This window comes from Trichomycterus rosablanca, chromosome 13 (assembly GCF_030014385.1).
Source record: "Trichomycterus rosablanca isolate fTriRos1 chromosome 13, fTriRos1.hap1, whole genome shotgun sequence".
In the NCBI taxonomy this organism is placed as follows: Eukaryota; Metazoa; Chordata; class Actinopteri; order Siluriformes; family Trichomycteridae; genus Trichomycterus; species Trichomycterus rosablanca.
Genome location: NC_086000.1, coordinates 27,585,240 through 27,602,400, shown reverse-complemented (window position 1 = coordinate 27,602,400; position 17,161 = coordinate 27,585,240). Strand labels below are relative to the sequence as shown.

Sequence of the window (17,161 nt, the reverse complement as noted above, 5' to 3'; positions counted from 1 at the left end):
TTTACACAGATTTTATTTAATGCGATTAATCGCGATTAACTATATGAAATTCTGAGATTAATCACGATTACAATTTTTAATCGTTTGACAGCCCTAATAAAAAAAACACATTGCTTACATTCATGGCAGGATCATAAAGTTTTTTTATTTATGGTTACTAAAGTACACTCACCTTAGTGATAAAATTGCCAGAAATCATGTTCAGTGTTATGCTATGCTGTAGCATAGCTGTACATAATAAAGCAGCCCTATTGTGCAATCTCTTTAATCTTCCAAAGCCCTTCACAAGCAGATTGGGGTTCAAGGGCTGCACTGAATGACCAGCAGATTAGAGCTTGTGGAATGTGGAGGTATTCAGCAGCAGCCCACACTGGCAGTGCATTTAGCAGAAAGAAATAAACTAGCGGCATGTTCAAGATGAGAACACCGAGTAGGCAAGTGTGAAGGTTACGTGAAATTCTAAATAATCATGATAAGCAAATTATTGCCAAAACTGACCGTTAACAACTCACTGATGAGTTGGAGGAAGCATGTAAAGTACCGCAATAAAATCTAAACACCACTGGAGCCATGACACATTAAAGGGGAAGAGTATTTAATGAGTGTATAAAGCTTGCAAATTAGACGTCCTACCCTGGCTACTTGATCACTGATGAAACCTTTTATATGTAAACTGTAAACACCCCCCACCCACATAGAAAAAAACATCTGAAATCTCTGTACTGACATACTGAAAATATAAAACCAGATGTAAACAAATCAACATGTGCTGCAAACATGCCGATTATGCATCATACTAGTGGCATCTATTCCTCAGCCCTATTAGCATATACACCGATCAGCCATATCATTAAAACCACCTCCTTGTTTCTACACTCACTGTCCATTTTATCAGCTCCACTTACCATAAAGAAGCACTTTGTAGTTCTACAATTACTGACTGTAGTCCATCTGTTTGTCTGCATGCTTTTTTAACCTGCTTTCACCCTGTTCTTCAATGGTCAGGACCCCCACAGAGCAGGGATTATTTAGGTGGTGGATCATTCTCAGCACTGCAGTGACACTGACATGGTGGTGGTGTGTTAGTCTGTGTTGTGCTGGTATGAGTGGATCAAACACAGCAGCGCTGCTGGAGTTTTTAAATACCTAAAACCTAAAACTGTATTACGTCTAAACTTTTGCTTAGCCTGTGCTTTTATATGATTGTAACAAACGCCCACAAAGTCAATAGAAGTCGACAGAGAAAAACTAATCGGTAATCAGAATTAAGTGCATGACACATAGTTGTCAAAGAGATCTTATTTCAGATGCTCCCGTATTTAGGCGTCACAACAGCGGATCACTAGTTTGCATAACTAACTTGGCTTGGAGTTTTTACACTGGATGCTCTTCCTAATGCAAACCTCCTTTTTCATTCAAGCTTGGGACTGGCACCGAGAGCCACCGACGACTGCACTTCCCAATGGCTACGCTGTTCGACCACCCTCCTTCCTTTAGACACAGCTAATCATGTCTGCGAAAACACCCAACCATCCAATAGCACCGCTGAGATTTGTGGTCTGGATCTCAGCAGTAGTTGGAGTCAGACAAAAACATCATAACTCGTGATGATTTAGTATTTATTTATTTATTTATTTAATTAGGATTTTAACATCATGTTTTACACACTTTGGTTACTCGTTACCCAAGATTCATCAGTTCAAGTGTTTAATGTCAAACACAGTTATGGACAATTTTGTATCTCCAATTCACCTCACTTGCATGTCTTTGGAAAACCCGGAGCTTCCGGAGGAAACCCATGCAGACACAAGGAGAACATGCAAACTCCACACAGACTCCACCTGGGGATTTAACCCAGGATCTTCTTGCTGTGGAGACGGTGCTACCCACTGAGCCACCCTAATGATTTAGTAAAAGGCACCAAGTATCTATCACAGTTTGTACCGTTGATTAGAATGGATCGTGTGCACCAGTAATTTCTGATAAGCTGTAGCATGCAGAATGTGTCACTGATGATCCAGGAAATCCAGGGAATAGATCTGGAACATCAAAAAGCATGTTCCACACCTGTAAACGTCATGAACCCCTGAGTCACTGAAACTAAACACAGCAGAACAAACATCTTACACAGAGCTGGGTGTGACAAGGATGAACCAATGAAAACTTTCACTGGCCATGCTCAGCTATGGTTCACGCTCTGACGCATGTGACAACAGGCTGAGACACATCAAGGCCTGGAATTTAGCGTTGAGATTAACTAGGCACACTCAAGGGGTAGAAACAGATAAATAACTTGTTGATACACTTTCCAGCAGTGTAGTGGGTACGGCATTTCATCATGAAGGTCTTTTGTTTTGTTGCAGTGCAATGAGAATGACAGTGAGCTGTGTTGCTTGTGTTTACAATGAGGAATCTGACCATTTTAAGCATACTTTAATGAAGTTTAGATAGCTAGCAGAGACGGTGAGGGTGGCATGGTGGCTCGGTGGGTAGCACTGTCGCCTCACTGTTTCAAGTTATGCCAAGTTCACACTACACGACTTTCCAAGTCGTCAGGTCGCTGTACAGTTCACACTATACGACTGAATCTCCTGCACTCGGGAGTCTTTCAGTCGGTGTATATTTCACACTACACGACTGATCGGCGATAGGGGGTTTCACACTACACGATCCATCACCAACTGGAATCGCAGGCGAGCTTCTCTGGTCTCCCTTTTTTACTTTCTTTCTTTCTTTGTTTATTTTTTTTTTACAAAAACACACGTGAGAAGTGACGAGAAGTTTAATGATACCACGTCCAAAAAAATGAACGTCAACAAGTAGCGAGAGATCAAAGGGTTTGTGCGCTGATGTGCAGCGTAATATCAAGGAGAAAAAATAAATGAATCTGAGTGGATTTGGCAACACGAACAGTATATGGCTTGTTCTGTAGTAAGTTTTGCAATGCAGCGTGGGTATTATGTTTTGTAGAGGACGATCAAATCAGAAATACTGTAAAAAACGTGTGTGTGCCGGTGTATCCTGATATAAACTATATTAATTAAGCCCCTGTCCTCTTCTGCATTTCCTCTCACACTGTATCCTGTGTTCTCATTGGCTGTTCGACATGTCACTCATTCCCAGTTGCCCGTCTGAGATCAGATATCTGGCGTGCTAGAAAACTCAATCCAGTCACCGAGCGCTCGGCGAGCCGGTCGGGTCGAGTTGTTGGATAGTTCACACTTAGCGACTGAGAGCCGAGTTTTGATCGCCGAGCGAACGCCGAGTTGCTCCCGACCCGGAAAATCAATCGCCAACCAGTCGCCGAGCGAAAATCAGGGCAAAAATCGTGTAGTGTGAACTAGGCATTAGGTGAACTGAAAATACTAAATCTCCCGTGACAGTGTTTGACATTAAATCTAAACTGATGATTTATGTGTAACCTGTCATGAATGTAACCAAAGTGTAAAACATGATGTTAAAATCCTAATAAACAAACAGAGGCAGTAATAATGGGCATATGGCAGATTGGCCAGACATGAGGTCACATTCCTACATCCAATATTTCCCAGACTGCATTTAAATTAATAAAACATTGACCTGACTTCTTTTCTCTTATTCTCAAATTTCCCACCCTGGTCACGTTACACTTCACCTCTACTGATACAACCCTCCACTGCTGTCTGAGGAGCTTCGCAACTGACACACGGCCCATCCGACATGTGTGAAGTACCGACTGCCTCATTTCACTTACACGGGGCGAGTTCATATGTGGATCAGCCTTGTGCATGGAGAGCCACACCCTGTTCAGCATTATTTCCCATCAATCAGCCAGCAGAGGTCGTAATTGTACCAGTTATGAGGAACCCTGGGCCGGCATTCCCGTCCCTGAACAATGGCCAATCATCGTTCATGTAGCCAGACGGCAGAGCTGAGATTCAATACGGTGTATTCGAGATCCCAGCTCTGGGTGTGCTAGCTTATTTTACCGCTGCGTCACCTGAGTGGCCTGTGGGAAATTATTATAATTTTTTTTAATATATTGTGTTTATGCATTTTGCCCCCCCTTTTTCTCCCTTTTTTCTCCCTTTTAATGCGTCCAATTGCCAGATTGCGTCATGCTTCCTCTCCACCAATGCCGATCCCTGCTCTGATCGAGGAGAACGAAGCTAACCCACACCCCCTCAGACACGTGGGCAGCATGCTGTATGCATTTTATCACCTGCACTTTTTGACGAGTGCAGTGCAGCTCAGTGTTGTGTACAGAGAAACACACCCTGAGAGCACTCTTTTCTCATCTCTGTGCAGGCGCCATCAATCAGCCAGCAGAGGTCGTAACTGCACCAGTTATGGGAGAGAGACCCCATCCGGCTTAGTCCCGCCCAAATCTGAACAACAGGCCAGATGGCAGAGCTGAGATTCAATACGATGCATTCGAGATCCCAGCTCTGGTGTGCTAGCGTATTTTACTGCTGCGCCACCTGAGCGGCCTGTGGGAAATTATTTTTGACCCTGAATGATACAAACACAGTTAGTCCCGGTTTCTTAGGCTTGTCTGGCAAAGAAATGCATTGTTTAAACTATATTTATTTCCTGACATGAAAATTTACTAAGCACAATTGTTCCCCATTAATGGTTGGTTGTTTAGCGAAGTGCATTATTTAACAATTTATGTTTTTAAGAATGAATTTAAAACTACTTTTATATTCGGTCAGGCAGTGGAAATTTAGGGCAGTGGTTAAGGCACAGAGCTAGTAATCAGAAGGTTGCCAGTTTAAACCCCACCACCACTAAGGTTGCCACCGTTAGCCCTGGCACCCAAGGCACTTAAGCCTTAATAGCTCAGACTATTACTGCTTTGGATAAAAGCGTCTCCTAAATGCCACAAATGTAAATGAAAAGGTGTTAATTATCCACAAACAAATAAACCTTCCCCTGGTAAAACACTGCAACTCAGAGAGAATTGTTTATTATGGTATGGATTAAATTACATGACCAATAAACTAGTAAGCCACTCACTCGTCAGACAACAATCAAAGATAGTAAGCTTGTCTGCAAGACGGGATTAGTCTCATCACCCAGCAGGTTATCAGAAAATCCAAATAAAAGGCTCAAAGAGCTCCCAACTGACGGCTCCTTAAAATAACGGAGACGATGATCTTCAGCCAATGTGTGAAAACCTCAGGACTGGTGATTCACTCCTGCTTAATCAGAACACTCGGGAGTCGGTTTTAGTTGTTATGTTAATTAATCAACGAGAGACGAAGCAGATCCACCTTCGTGTCGGGGGGCTAGTAGGCCCTACACAAACACAGCACTACTCATTGCTGTTTTGAAGAGAGGTGTGATTCAAAGCTTTACAAATCATTCAACAAAAGGATGCTTCTGCAGATAAAGACATGCCTTAGCCAGCTCTCTGTGTGTAGACACGGGCTCGGTGAATCAGGCAATATGACACGACCATGTGAACCAGTCTGTAGTCACAGCAATAATTCTGTTATGACTGCAACCACTGAGCTGCCACAACAGATAGCAAACGGTACTCTGGCCACATCTGACTGTGAAGGTACACTGTTTACATTTACATTTTCAGCATTTAGCAGACGCCTTTATCCAAAGCGACTTACAGTACAGTATACAGTATACAATCTGAGCAATTGAGGGTTAAGGGCCTTGCTCAAGGGCCCAACAGCAGCAACCTGGCAGTGGTGGGGCTTGAACCAGCAACCTTCTGATTACTAGTCCAGTACCCTAACCACTAGGCTACTGTTGCATCACTATAGACAACGTTCTCTTGGAGTAAGCTGAGCACAATTTCTGCTTATCTTGAGGAAATGCTGTATGCTAAATGATGATCTATATAACCAGATAAATTTGCTACATTAATGTACACCAGCTAGCTTTGTTATACATGCCAGAGTAAACAGTGAATGTAATCCTCCTACCTGTTTATATACTGATTAGCCATAACATTAAAACCACCTCCTTGTTTCTACACTCACTGTCCATTTTTCAGCTCCACTTACCATATAGAAGCACTTTGTAGTTCTACAATTACTGACTGTAGTCCATCTGTTTGTCTGCATGCTTTTTAGCCCTCTTTCATGCTGTTCTTCAATGGTCAGGACCCTCCCAGGACCACTACAGAGTAGGTATTATTTGTATCTGTTGGTCCTGGATTTTGTAAAGTTGCTTTGAGACAATGTATATTGTAAAAAGCGCTATATAAATAAAGTTGACTTGACTTGACTTCTTCAGGACTCTCCCAGGACCACTACAGAGTAGGTATTATTCAAGTGGTGGATGATTCTCAGCACTGCAGTTACAATGACATGGTGGTGGTGTGTTTGTGTGTGTTGTGCTGGTATGAGTGGATAGGACTCAGCAATGCTGATGGAGTTCACATTACATCAACACATCACTGCTGGACTGAGAATAGTTCACCAACCAAAAATATCCAGCCAACAGTGCCCCGTGGGCAGCGTCCTGTGACCACTGATGAAAGTCTAGGAGATGACCAACTCAAAGCGATCGTCTCTGACTTCACATCTACAAGGTGGACCAGTGGACAGTGAGTGGACACGGTATTTAAAAACTCCAGCAGTGCTGCTGTGTCTGATCCACTCATACCAGCACAACACACACTAACACACCACCACGTTTGTCAGTGTCACTGCAGTGCTGAGAATGATCCACCACCTAAATAATACCTACTCTGTGGGGGTCCTGCTCATAGAACAGGGTGAAAGCAGGCTAAAAAGGTATGTAGAGAAATAGCTGGACTACAGTCAGTAATTGTAGAACTACAAAGTGCTTCTATATGGTAAGTGGAGCTGATAAAATGGACCGTGAGTGTAGGAACAAGATTGGCACCTTGTCTGGGGCATTCCTCCTTTGCGTCCAGTGTTTCCTAGTAGAACTGGACCCACTGAGACCCTTACCAAGATAAATATGTACAAAATGGGCATCAACAATATATTTTTGACCATATAGTGTATGTATACACACACTATACAGACAAAACATGATCACACCCCTCCTACTGGTATCAAATCAATACTAGGCTTTCAACTTTGTGGCATTAGTTTGGGGAATGATCTGAAGGAACACCAGCGGTCTTCAAAGAGTCCTGACCTCAACCCCATTTAACACCTACGGGATCAATTGGAATATTGACTGCAAACCAAGCCTTTTTGTCCATCATTGTCTGACCTCACAAATACTGTCTTAACCGAATGCTACACACACTAACTTGTGGAAAGCATTTCTAAATAAAAGCTTAAAAGCCAACCAGAGTAAGGTTTTATATATAATTTCCATGGCTTTGTAATTTGTAATGGGCCACATACTTACAATAATAAGATGCATAAAAACACAATTATAATAGTACCATGCTTATGCAGTTCTTTAGCCTGCTCAGATTCATCCAGTCATCCACTGTACTGAAAATCAAGCCAGAGGGTTAATCTGTGCCCAGACAGTTCAAGTCATCACAGCACAGATGGAGGAAAAGGACCATTAGTATAAAAAGTCCTTGAACCAACTGGATGAATGATCTAATCACTTAATTACCCTCATCCCTCTTACCAGAGAACCTCATGAGAAGTTTCTCATCTCAAAATAGGCTAGGCTTTCATAGCAAGTAGCGGAGCCAACCCGGGAAGGCTAAGAAAACCAAACATGCTGAGAGGGCATGACAGACAAGAAAAACTAATGGCCTGGATAATGGAGCGTTTGGGTGTGTTCAGTTTGCCTTCATGTTTTTCAGTGTTTGCTGCAGATAGCACCTGGTACTCTGCTCACTCTTGAATCACATAAGGCCACTTTCATGAGAGGGTTCACCATGAGGCTTTTCAAGTACGTGTGTTATACACAGCAAGTGATTTTTATGGGAAAATACAGTTTAATGCATTGTTTGTATTCTTAAATGCGTAGCCCTTGTATCAGCCTGATATGCTGCCTCAAATAAAGCGACCATAAGTAACTGTGAACACATCACTGACTATCTGTACAGTCAAACAATGACATTTCCAAAATTGTTCATGCACAATATTCAGTTAAATTTGCACAGCAGAGAAAAAGTAAGCCTTCAGTAAGCCTTAAACTAAAACAGAAATAGAGATGCATGAGTACCGATACTGGTATCGGGTATTTGCCCGATACCGCGCTCATTAACTTGTACTCGCAAACGAGGCTCCGATACTAAACATCCGATACCGTGTGCCTAGTGCACGTTGCTGCGTTATGCCTGGTTCACACTACACGATTTTTGCCCTGATTTTCGCTCAGCGACGGGTCGGCGCTAGATTTGCCGGCTCGGGAGCAACTCGGCGTTCGCTCGGCGATCAAAACCCGGCTCTCGATCACTAAGTGTGAACTATCCAACAACTCGATCCGACCGGCTCACCGAGCGCTCGAGTTTTCTAGCACGTCAGATATCTGATCTCAGATGTGCGAACAACCAATGAGAACGCAGGACACGGTGTGAGGGGAGACGCAGGAGAGGAGTGTAAACAGGTGGGACAGGGGGATAATATAGTTTCTATCAGAATACACCGCCACACACACACACGTTATACAGTATTTCTGACCTGATTGTTCTCTACAAAACATAACAACAAAACACCAACATTGCAAAAATATTTATTAACCTCCAACTCACTACAGAACAATCCATGCTGTTCGTGTTGCCAAATCCACTCAGATTCATTTATTTTTCCTTGATTTCATCATGTCAGCACACAAACACTTTGATCACTACTTGTTGACGTGCATTTTTGGACGTGGTATCATTAAACTTCTCACGTGTGTTTTTGTTTAAAAAAACGGTATTCTACATAGGTATTGGTATCGGCAAGTACAAAAATACAGGGGTTGGACAATGAAACTGAAACACCTGTCATTTTAGTGTGGGAGGTTTCATGGCTAAATTGGACCAGTCTGGTGGCCAATCTTCATTAATTGCACATTGCACCAGTAAGAGCAGAGTGTGAAGGTTCAATTAGATTCAAGATTCAAGATTCAAGATTTACTTTATTGTCATTTTACTGTACACCGAAGTGTACAGAAAAAACTAGATTACGTGCATTGGTTCACGTTAAAAACACCACAGGTTTAAAAATAAGAAATATATATAGAATAGTAATAGAATAGTAAAGTTAAATAATACTACTAATAATTAGCAGGGTAAGAGCACAGTTTTGCTCAAAATATTGCAATGCACACAACATTATGGGTGACATACCAGAGTTCAAAAGAGGACAAATTGTTGGTGCACGTCTTGCTGGCTCATCTGTGACCAAGACAGCAAGTCTTTGTGATGTATCAAGAGCCACGGTATCCAGGGTAATGTCAGCATACCACCAAGGACAAACCACATCCAACAGGATTAACTGTGGACGCAAGAGGAAGCTGTCTGAAAGGGATGTTCGGGTGCTAACCCGGATTGTATCCAAAAAACATAAAACCACGGCTGCCCAAATCACGGCAGAATTAAATGTGCACCTCAACTCTCCTGTTTCCACCAGAACTGTCCGTCGGGAGCTCCACAGGGTCAATATACACGGCCAGGCTGCTATAGCCAAACCTTTGGTCACTCGTGCCAATGCCAAACGTCGGTTTCAATGGTGCAAGGAGCACAAATCTTGGGCTGTGGACAATGTGAAACATGTATTGTTCTCTGATGAGTCCACCTTTACTGTTTTCCCCACATCCGGGAGAGTTACGGTGTGGAGAAGCCCCAAAGAAGCGTACCACCCAGACTGTTGCATGCCCAGAGTGAAACATGGGGGTGGATCAGTGATGGTTTGGGCTGCCATATCATGGCATTCCCTTGGCCCAATACTTGTGCTAGATGGGCGCGTCACTGCCAAGGACTACCGAACCATTCTGGAGGACCATGTGCATCCAATGGTTCAAACATTGTATCCTGAAGGCAGTGCCGTGTATCAGGATGACAATGCACCAATACACACAGCAAGACTGGTGAAAGATTGGTTTGATGAACATGAAAGTGAAGTTGAACATCTCCCATGGCCTGCACAGTCACCAGATCTAAATATTATTGAGCCACTTTGGGGTGTTTTGGAGAAGCGAGTCAGGAAACGTTTTCCTCCACCAGCATCACGTAGTGACCTGGCCACTATCCTGCAAGAAGAATGGCTTAAAATCCCTCTGACCACTGTGCAGGACTTGTATATGTCATTTCCAAGACGAATTGACGCTGTATTGGCCGCAAAAGGAGGCCCTACACCATACTAATAAATTATTGTGGTCTAAAACCAGGTGTTTCAGTTTCATTGTCCAACCCCTGTACATGTACTTGTACTCGGTTGGGAAAAATGGTATCGATGCATCCCTAAACAGAAATAAGTAAGACTGCAAAAGAATTGCCCATGCTAAACAGGTGTGATTCGAATATTAAAAAAGCATAAACATTTAATGTCCAAGTCCCTGAAACAGAGAAATAACTTCTTAACTATAGAATGAAAGTGAGGTGCAGGTCTATAAATATCACTTGGCTCTTACTACAGATTCATGCCTACTGTAATTACATTCCATGGAAGTAAATAGCAAAGCAAGTTGTTCATATGTCAGCATGGTCTGCACCAAACAGAACGATGTTTAGACCTACAACGAATAGTAAGAGCAGGCTAATTAAGACTTGGCTGAAAGCAACAAGCATCAATAAAACCCCCCAAGACATTCGAACTTTCCACTGCAGCATTCCTGATTGAGAAGTCATGTGTGAATGCTTGCAAGGTGAGAGCTATGGCTTCCTTTTAACCACACAAGGAAATCTGGAAAATCAGTGTTGCAGTAACACTTTTACTTTTAAGACAGCGGCCCAGCCTTGCCCGTGAAGATCAACGATAGCTAAAACATTCAGGGTGTATTTATAAGGGCATGAAAAAGTAACTAGGAAACGACTAAGCAGAACAGGTTTTGTCTGTAACGTTAGAGATCCTTAAAGGTTATCTAAACGGTTCCTCCTTTCAACGGAAAACTTCTAGGCAGAACAATTTCTTTAAACTTTTTTGTTTGTTTTGTTGACTAAGACTAAGTAATTTTAACACTGCTGTTGCTGCCTCTAAGGATTTTCCCCAAAGAAACAAACCATAGAAAATCTTCAGGAGTTTGAACTATACAATTCACATGGCTCAAAAGCAGTGATGGCATAGTTACCTTGAAAAAGTAATCTGATTACTGATTACTCCTTTAAAAAGTAACTTAGTTACTTTATGGATTACTTGATTTTAAAAGTAACTAAGTTAGATTACAAGTTACTTTATTAGTTATATAATGTCTGCTAATGTATCCCATAATGCAACTGGAGCTGCGTAGGCGATTGAAGCGGAATAAGAAACAAGAAAGATAGTGGAAAACGGAGTCCTCTGTTCACAAGTGTAAGTAAAGACAAATAAATAACAAAAAGACGATAAATATCCTCAATTTTGGCAAGTGGGGTTTGTAATGAGTCTGTAACTATGGTGATATTACGTCATCACGTCCTCACTTGACGTTGGTAAGATGTACTTCTTTACCAGCCGAGTAGTGCATACTTCCTCCAATCTAGTACAGACTCTAAGTATGCGATTCCGGATGCAGCCCGTGACTTAGTTGTCGCATAGAACAGACGTCACTCCCCGAGACGCAAGAAGAAAGCAAAAATATATCTTTTCACTAAGGAAAATGACAAAAATAGTAACGCACAGTAACTTGGATAAGTAACTTTAATCTGATTACTGGATTGGAAATAGTAACGCGTTAGATTACTAGTTACTGAAAAATGTGGTCAGATTAGAGTAACGCGTTACTGACCATCAGTGCTCAAAAGACATGTTGCTTTGCCCACTACTTTGACTGGCTTGCAATTCCTAATAGCCTATAGAGAGAATAAAAAAAGTTAAAACTAACTGAAATAGCAATTTCAGTCATCTTATAAACACTGAACTCTTGGGTGTTTACTGGATGATTGGTAGGCATCTGTATTATAATTTTCTTGGGGATTAATAAAGCATCTCTTTATCTTGCTGCGTTTATGATTCTTGCTGTGTATATGAAAATAATTTTACTAAGACCTATGTAAAAAAATATAGCTAAATATAACTAGAGAATTCCAGAAATTATTACAATTGTGCCAGATCAAATCGAAGAAATAACCTGGTATGATTGTCCTACTTAATATATCACAAGTCATGCAGCTTAACTTGCTTAAAGTTTTATTGAACATTGATCTCTTGGTTGTTTACTGAATGATTGGTAGGCAGTGTGTTTATAATTTTTTTTCTTCCAGTTGTAAGGTTCTACGAAACGACAAACCAACTAACCCTTATAATGCTAAATGGTAGTACTGTATAACAATCATTAAAAATAATAATAAGCTATTACAAGACATGTAGCCTGGAGGTCTGGAAAACTTTTGCAAACACTAAGGTCCAAGACAAAAGGCATCTTGGTTGATTAACGGTCCTTGATAGCGACATTCTTGGACTCTTAGAACAAAAGATATCTTAACATTTTGGAATCTTAAAAGTTGGGCTTATTTATCCTCAGTTCTTCAACTTAGGGTCACATGTTACTGAACTGTAGAATATTATTATTAGGACCATTAAAGTACCATTCGTGGTGAACAAAATTGTACCTGTGAGGTACATTTGTTTTGTATTTTATTATGACAATGAACCTCTTCTCCAAACAGCCCCTACACCTCACTTGGCTTTTGAAATGGGCTATACTTGAGAATTCTAAATAAAATCTTTACAAAAAAAGACTTGGATATGATAAAACAAAACAGAAAATGTTTCTATTAAGATCTGTGTAAAAACATAGCCAGAAACTAGATAACATTTATCCTCAGTTCTTCAACTTAAGGTCACATGTTAAAGAAATGTACAATATTATTAATAGGGACCATTAAAGAACCGTTAGGGGTGAACAAAAATGTACCTGTGAGGAACCTTTGTATTGTATTTTGACAATAAACCTGAAACCTCTGAAATATCCAACAGCCCCTACACCTCACCAGGCTTTTGAAATGGGCTATACTTGAAAATTCTACATAAAACTTTTACATAAATCATATGTCCTTCATAAAAGGACTTATAGATAGGATAAAACAAAACAGAAAATGTTTTTATTAAGATCTATGTAAAAATAGTCAGAAACTAGATAACTTGCCATTCTACGATCTTAAAAGTTTGGCTTAATTATCCTCAGTTCTTCAACTTAAGGCCACATGTTAAAGAAATGTACAATATTATTAATAGGGACTAATTAAGTACCATTTGTGGTAAACAAAAATGTACCTGTGGGGAACCTTTGTATTGTAGTCTGACAATGAACCTGAAACCTCTGAAATATATAAAGGTTCTCTGTTTCTCCAAACAGCCCCTACACCTCACCAGGCTTTTGAAATAGGCTATACTTGAGAATCCTATATAAAATCTTTACATAAATCGTACGTCCTTCATAAAAAGACTTATAGATAGGATAAAACAGAAACAGAAAATATTTTACTAAGATCTATGTAAAAAAAGTCAGAAACTAGATAACTTGCCATTCTGAGATCTTAAAAGTTGGGCTTATTTATCCCCAGTTCTTCAACTTAAGGTCACATGTTAAAGAACTGTAGAATATTACCATTAAATTGCCATTTTTGGTAAACAAAAATGTACCTGTGAGGAACCTTTGTTTTGTATTTTGACAATGAACCCTTGTTGTATCTTTTCTGTACTTGTAGCCACTACAGTGTTGCATGTCTAAACAATCTCTTCTCTCAATGAACCAGCCAGGTGTGTACTCCATGCCAAAAGCACTATTTCAAATTCAGACCTATCACAAAGCTGTTTCTACTTTGTATTCGACACGGTCATTGTTGGATATTTACCAATAAGTCATTAATTAATCTAAAACACGCTATACACTCTTCGTGGCTTTTAAAACACTGAGCTCTGGGGTTTAACAATGAAACCATGTGCGCACTGTGAGGAAACGAGCAGAAACCAGAACGCTAATATGAAAACAAATGGTAACAAATCATGTAATCCAGTGTAACGAGTCTCTCTCACACTCTCAAACACGTCGCACTGATTCAATTAAAACTTACCGACTGAGCAACAGGTATCCACAAGCAGAGGAAAACAAGGACCGGGACTCCTAAATGAATCTTCATCTTCTCACAGCGATTACAGGCGGCTGTTTGGTGAATTAGCAAAAATATAAAAGTACTTAACAGAGCTAAAGAGCAGCTCGACGCCTGCAGAAGTCTGAGCGAGAGCAGGAACGACTGATAAGAGCAGAATGAGTGACTCCATTCACTCCGCCCACATACACGGTTGTATTTAGGTGAGTTTTGGCTCCACCTACTACCATATATGGCTATATCCGCTAACAGCGTTCTGTCTCAGCGGTCATCAAACTGAAGTACTACTAGCAACTTTTTTTTTTTTTTTATGAACTTTATTGAACAACAAATATATTACAAAATAATACATCAATCACAGCCAAGATGTAACATACACAATGAAAATTAGACAATTATCAACTAAAAATTGCTCGAGGTTATAGAAATAGAAATCAAATAAACTTTAAAAATTAGCTAAAGTTGGAGTTAGCTAGGAGATAATACCATTTAATGATTTTCTAAAATGACCTTAAGGGATAGAGAAGTTTTCTAGCAATGTTAAAGTACGTCTTGCCTTCACATTTTTACAGAGTTTTAACGTATTAATGTACGATATAAAGGATGCCTTAAAAGTGTTGGTTTGGTCTATTATTCATAAATTTACAACAATGAATGTGATATTTGGATAATATTAAGAGAAGGTTGACAATATAAGTCTCATCTGAATTTGATATATCACTTTTAGTTATTCAAAATAGAATAAATTCAGTTTTCGATTTAAAGTTATAATTATTATTTAAATCAGTCCAAAAAATTTAGCAAAATGAGCAATCCCAAAATAAGTGAGTAAGGGATTCTTCATATTTGTGACAAAATGAACATTCAGTGTTTATATCTTTTTTAAATTTAGCAATAGTTTTATTGATTGGGAGTACTAGTAGCAACTAGTGGTGGTAAATTCGGTTCATTTTATGGATTCGGGTTAATCTGAGTCACTCAGTCATCTGATCCGGTTCACTTGAGTCACTTGTACTGACATCTTGATTGCGATTGATTTACTGCATGAAAATGCATCCAAAAATCACTTGTCTTCTGTGCACTCATCTACTGTAAATAAATCCTTCTCTCTTTATTCTCTTGGCACCTCACACTTCTCTTGTCAGTGACAAGTTGACCCCATTTCTAAGTGGAATCTTGATCATGACGGATAGGGACAAGGAGGGGGGAGAGGGGGTGGACTCACCTACCAATCAGATGGGTATATTAATGGGTCAAGGGTTCAAGGGGGATGGTCAACAACAAATTGCCATGATAACTTGACCCAGTCAGGCAGCCACAGTGGCACCAAAACAGTCAATAAATTACCATGGGAAGGGGCTATGATTAATAATAATAATGATAATATTTAATAATAATATAACTATATTTTGTTGTTGTTTTGCTTACAAGACAATATGCTGCATTACTAATCTATATCACTACTACTGATAATAATAATAATAATAATAATAATAATAATAATAATAATAATAATAATAATAATAATAGTAATAGCATGTGTATAAAATCAGTCACATAACAAAAACCAGTGTGTTTAACTGCTTGTTTATTGGAATATTTAACTTATTACTTAGATCATGGACTGGAGTAAAGCCGGTTCAGCCAAATCATTTGAGTCCGCGGTGTTTTTAGTGAGTCTGCTCACTAGCCTTGTGTACTTAGCAGCCAGTCAGAGGACTCAAAGGATCCGGGTTAACTGAGACCTCGGACTCGTGATTCCTGATTCATTACAGTGATTCAGAACCGCCCAGCTCTAGTAGCAACACATGTTTACGTTTTTGCATATAGCAGACGCTTTTATTCAAAGCAACTCACAGTTGTGACTGTGTACATTGCAAATAATGAGTTATGGGCCTTGCCTATGGGCCCAACAGTGTGCAGATGTAAGTCTTGAACCAACAACCTTTCATTTACTAGTTTCAAGTTTTAAAGTTTTATTTGTCACATACAGGTCATACATGGTATAACTAGCAGTGAAATGCTTTAACAACTGCCCGCACATTAGTTTTAATAACAAGAGAAAAAGAACACGTACAAAATAAAAATAACTTTACAAAATAATATAGAAACATTTAAGAGATTAAAAAAAACTTTAAGTAGATATAAATTAAAAAATAAAAAGGGTGCAATGAAAGCCTTAAAGTGAAAAAGTGTCCATAATGTGCAAACCACTGTTGTGCAATGGTGAGAAATTACTACTACATGTACTGTATATGTCCATATATGTACACATTCCTTAGGCAAGCCGTAGCCTAGCGGTTAAGGTACTGGACTAGTAATCAGAAGGATGCTGGTTCAAGTCCTGTTGGGCCCTTGAGCAAGGCCCTTAACCCTCAATTGCTCACACTGTGTACTATAACTGTAATGTAAGTCGCTTTGGATAAAAGCGTCTGCTAAATGCCTAAAATAAATACATACACCCATATGTGCATGCATGTGCACATATACACGTGCATTTACATACACACACACACACACACACACACATATACAGTGTATCACAAAAGTGAGTACACCCCTCACATTTCTGCAAATATTTCATTATATCTTTTCATGGGACAACACTATAGACATGAAACTTGGATATAACTTAGAGTAGTCAGTGTACAACTTGTATAGCAGTGTAGATTTACTGTCTTCTGAAAATAACTCAACACACAGCCATTAATGTCTAAATAGCTGGCAACATAAGTGAGTACACCCCACAGTGAACATGTCCAAATTGTGCCCAAATGTGTCGTTGTCCCTCCCTGGTGTCATGTGTCAAGGTCCCAGGTGTAAATGGGGAGCAGGGCTGTTAAATTTGGTGTTTTGGGTACAATTCTCTCATACTGGCCACTGGATATTCAACATGGCACCTCATGGCAAAGAACTCTCTGAGGATGTGAGAAATAGAATTGTTGCTCTCCACAAAGATGGCCTGGGCTATAAGAAGATTGCTAACACCCTGAAACTGAGCTACAGCATGGTGGCCAAGGTCATACAGCGGTTTTCCAG

The 17,161-nt window shown here is 40.0% G+C and overlaps 1 protein-coding gene across 1 annotated transcript in view; it reads right to left on the bottom strand.

Annotated features, from left to right (window-relative positions):
- The window catches only part of LOC134325352 (syndecan-1-like), a 33,272-nt gene extending 19,021 nt beyond the window's left edge, over positions 1 to 14,251 (bottom strand). Inside the window, exon 1 of the mRNA XM_063007523.1 lies at positions 14,087 to 14,251. Coding sequence (XP_062863593.1) covers positions 14,087 to 14,152 — 66 coding nt within the window. The 5' untranslated portion in view covers positions 14,153 to 14,251. The remainder of the gene's footprint in view (positions 1 to 14,086) is intronic.
- Between the last annotated feature and the right edge of the window lie 2,910 nt (positions 14,252 to 17,161).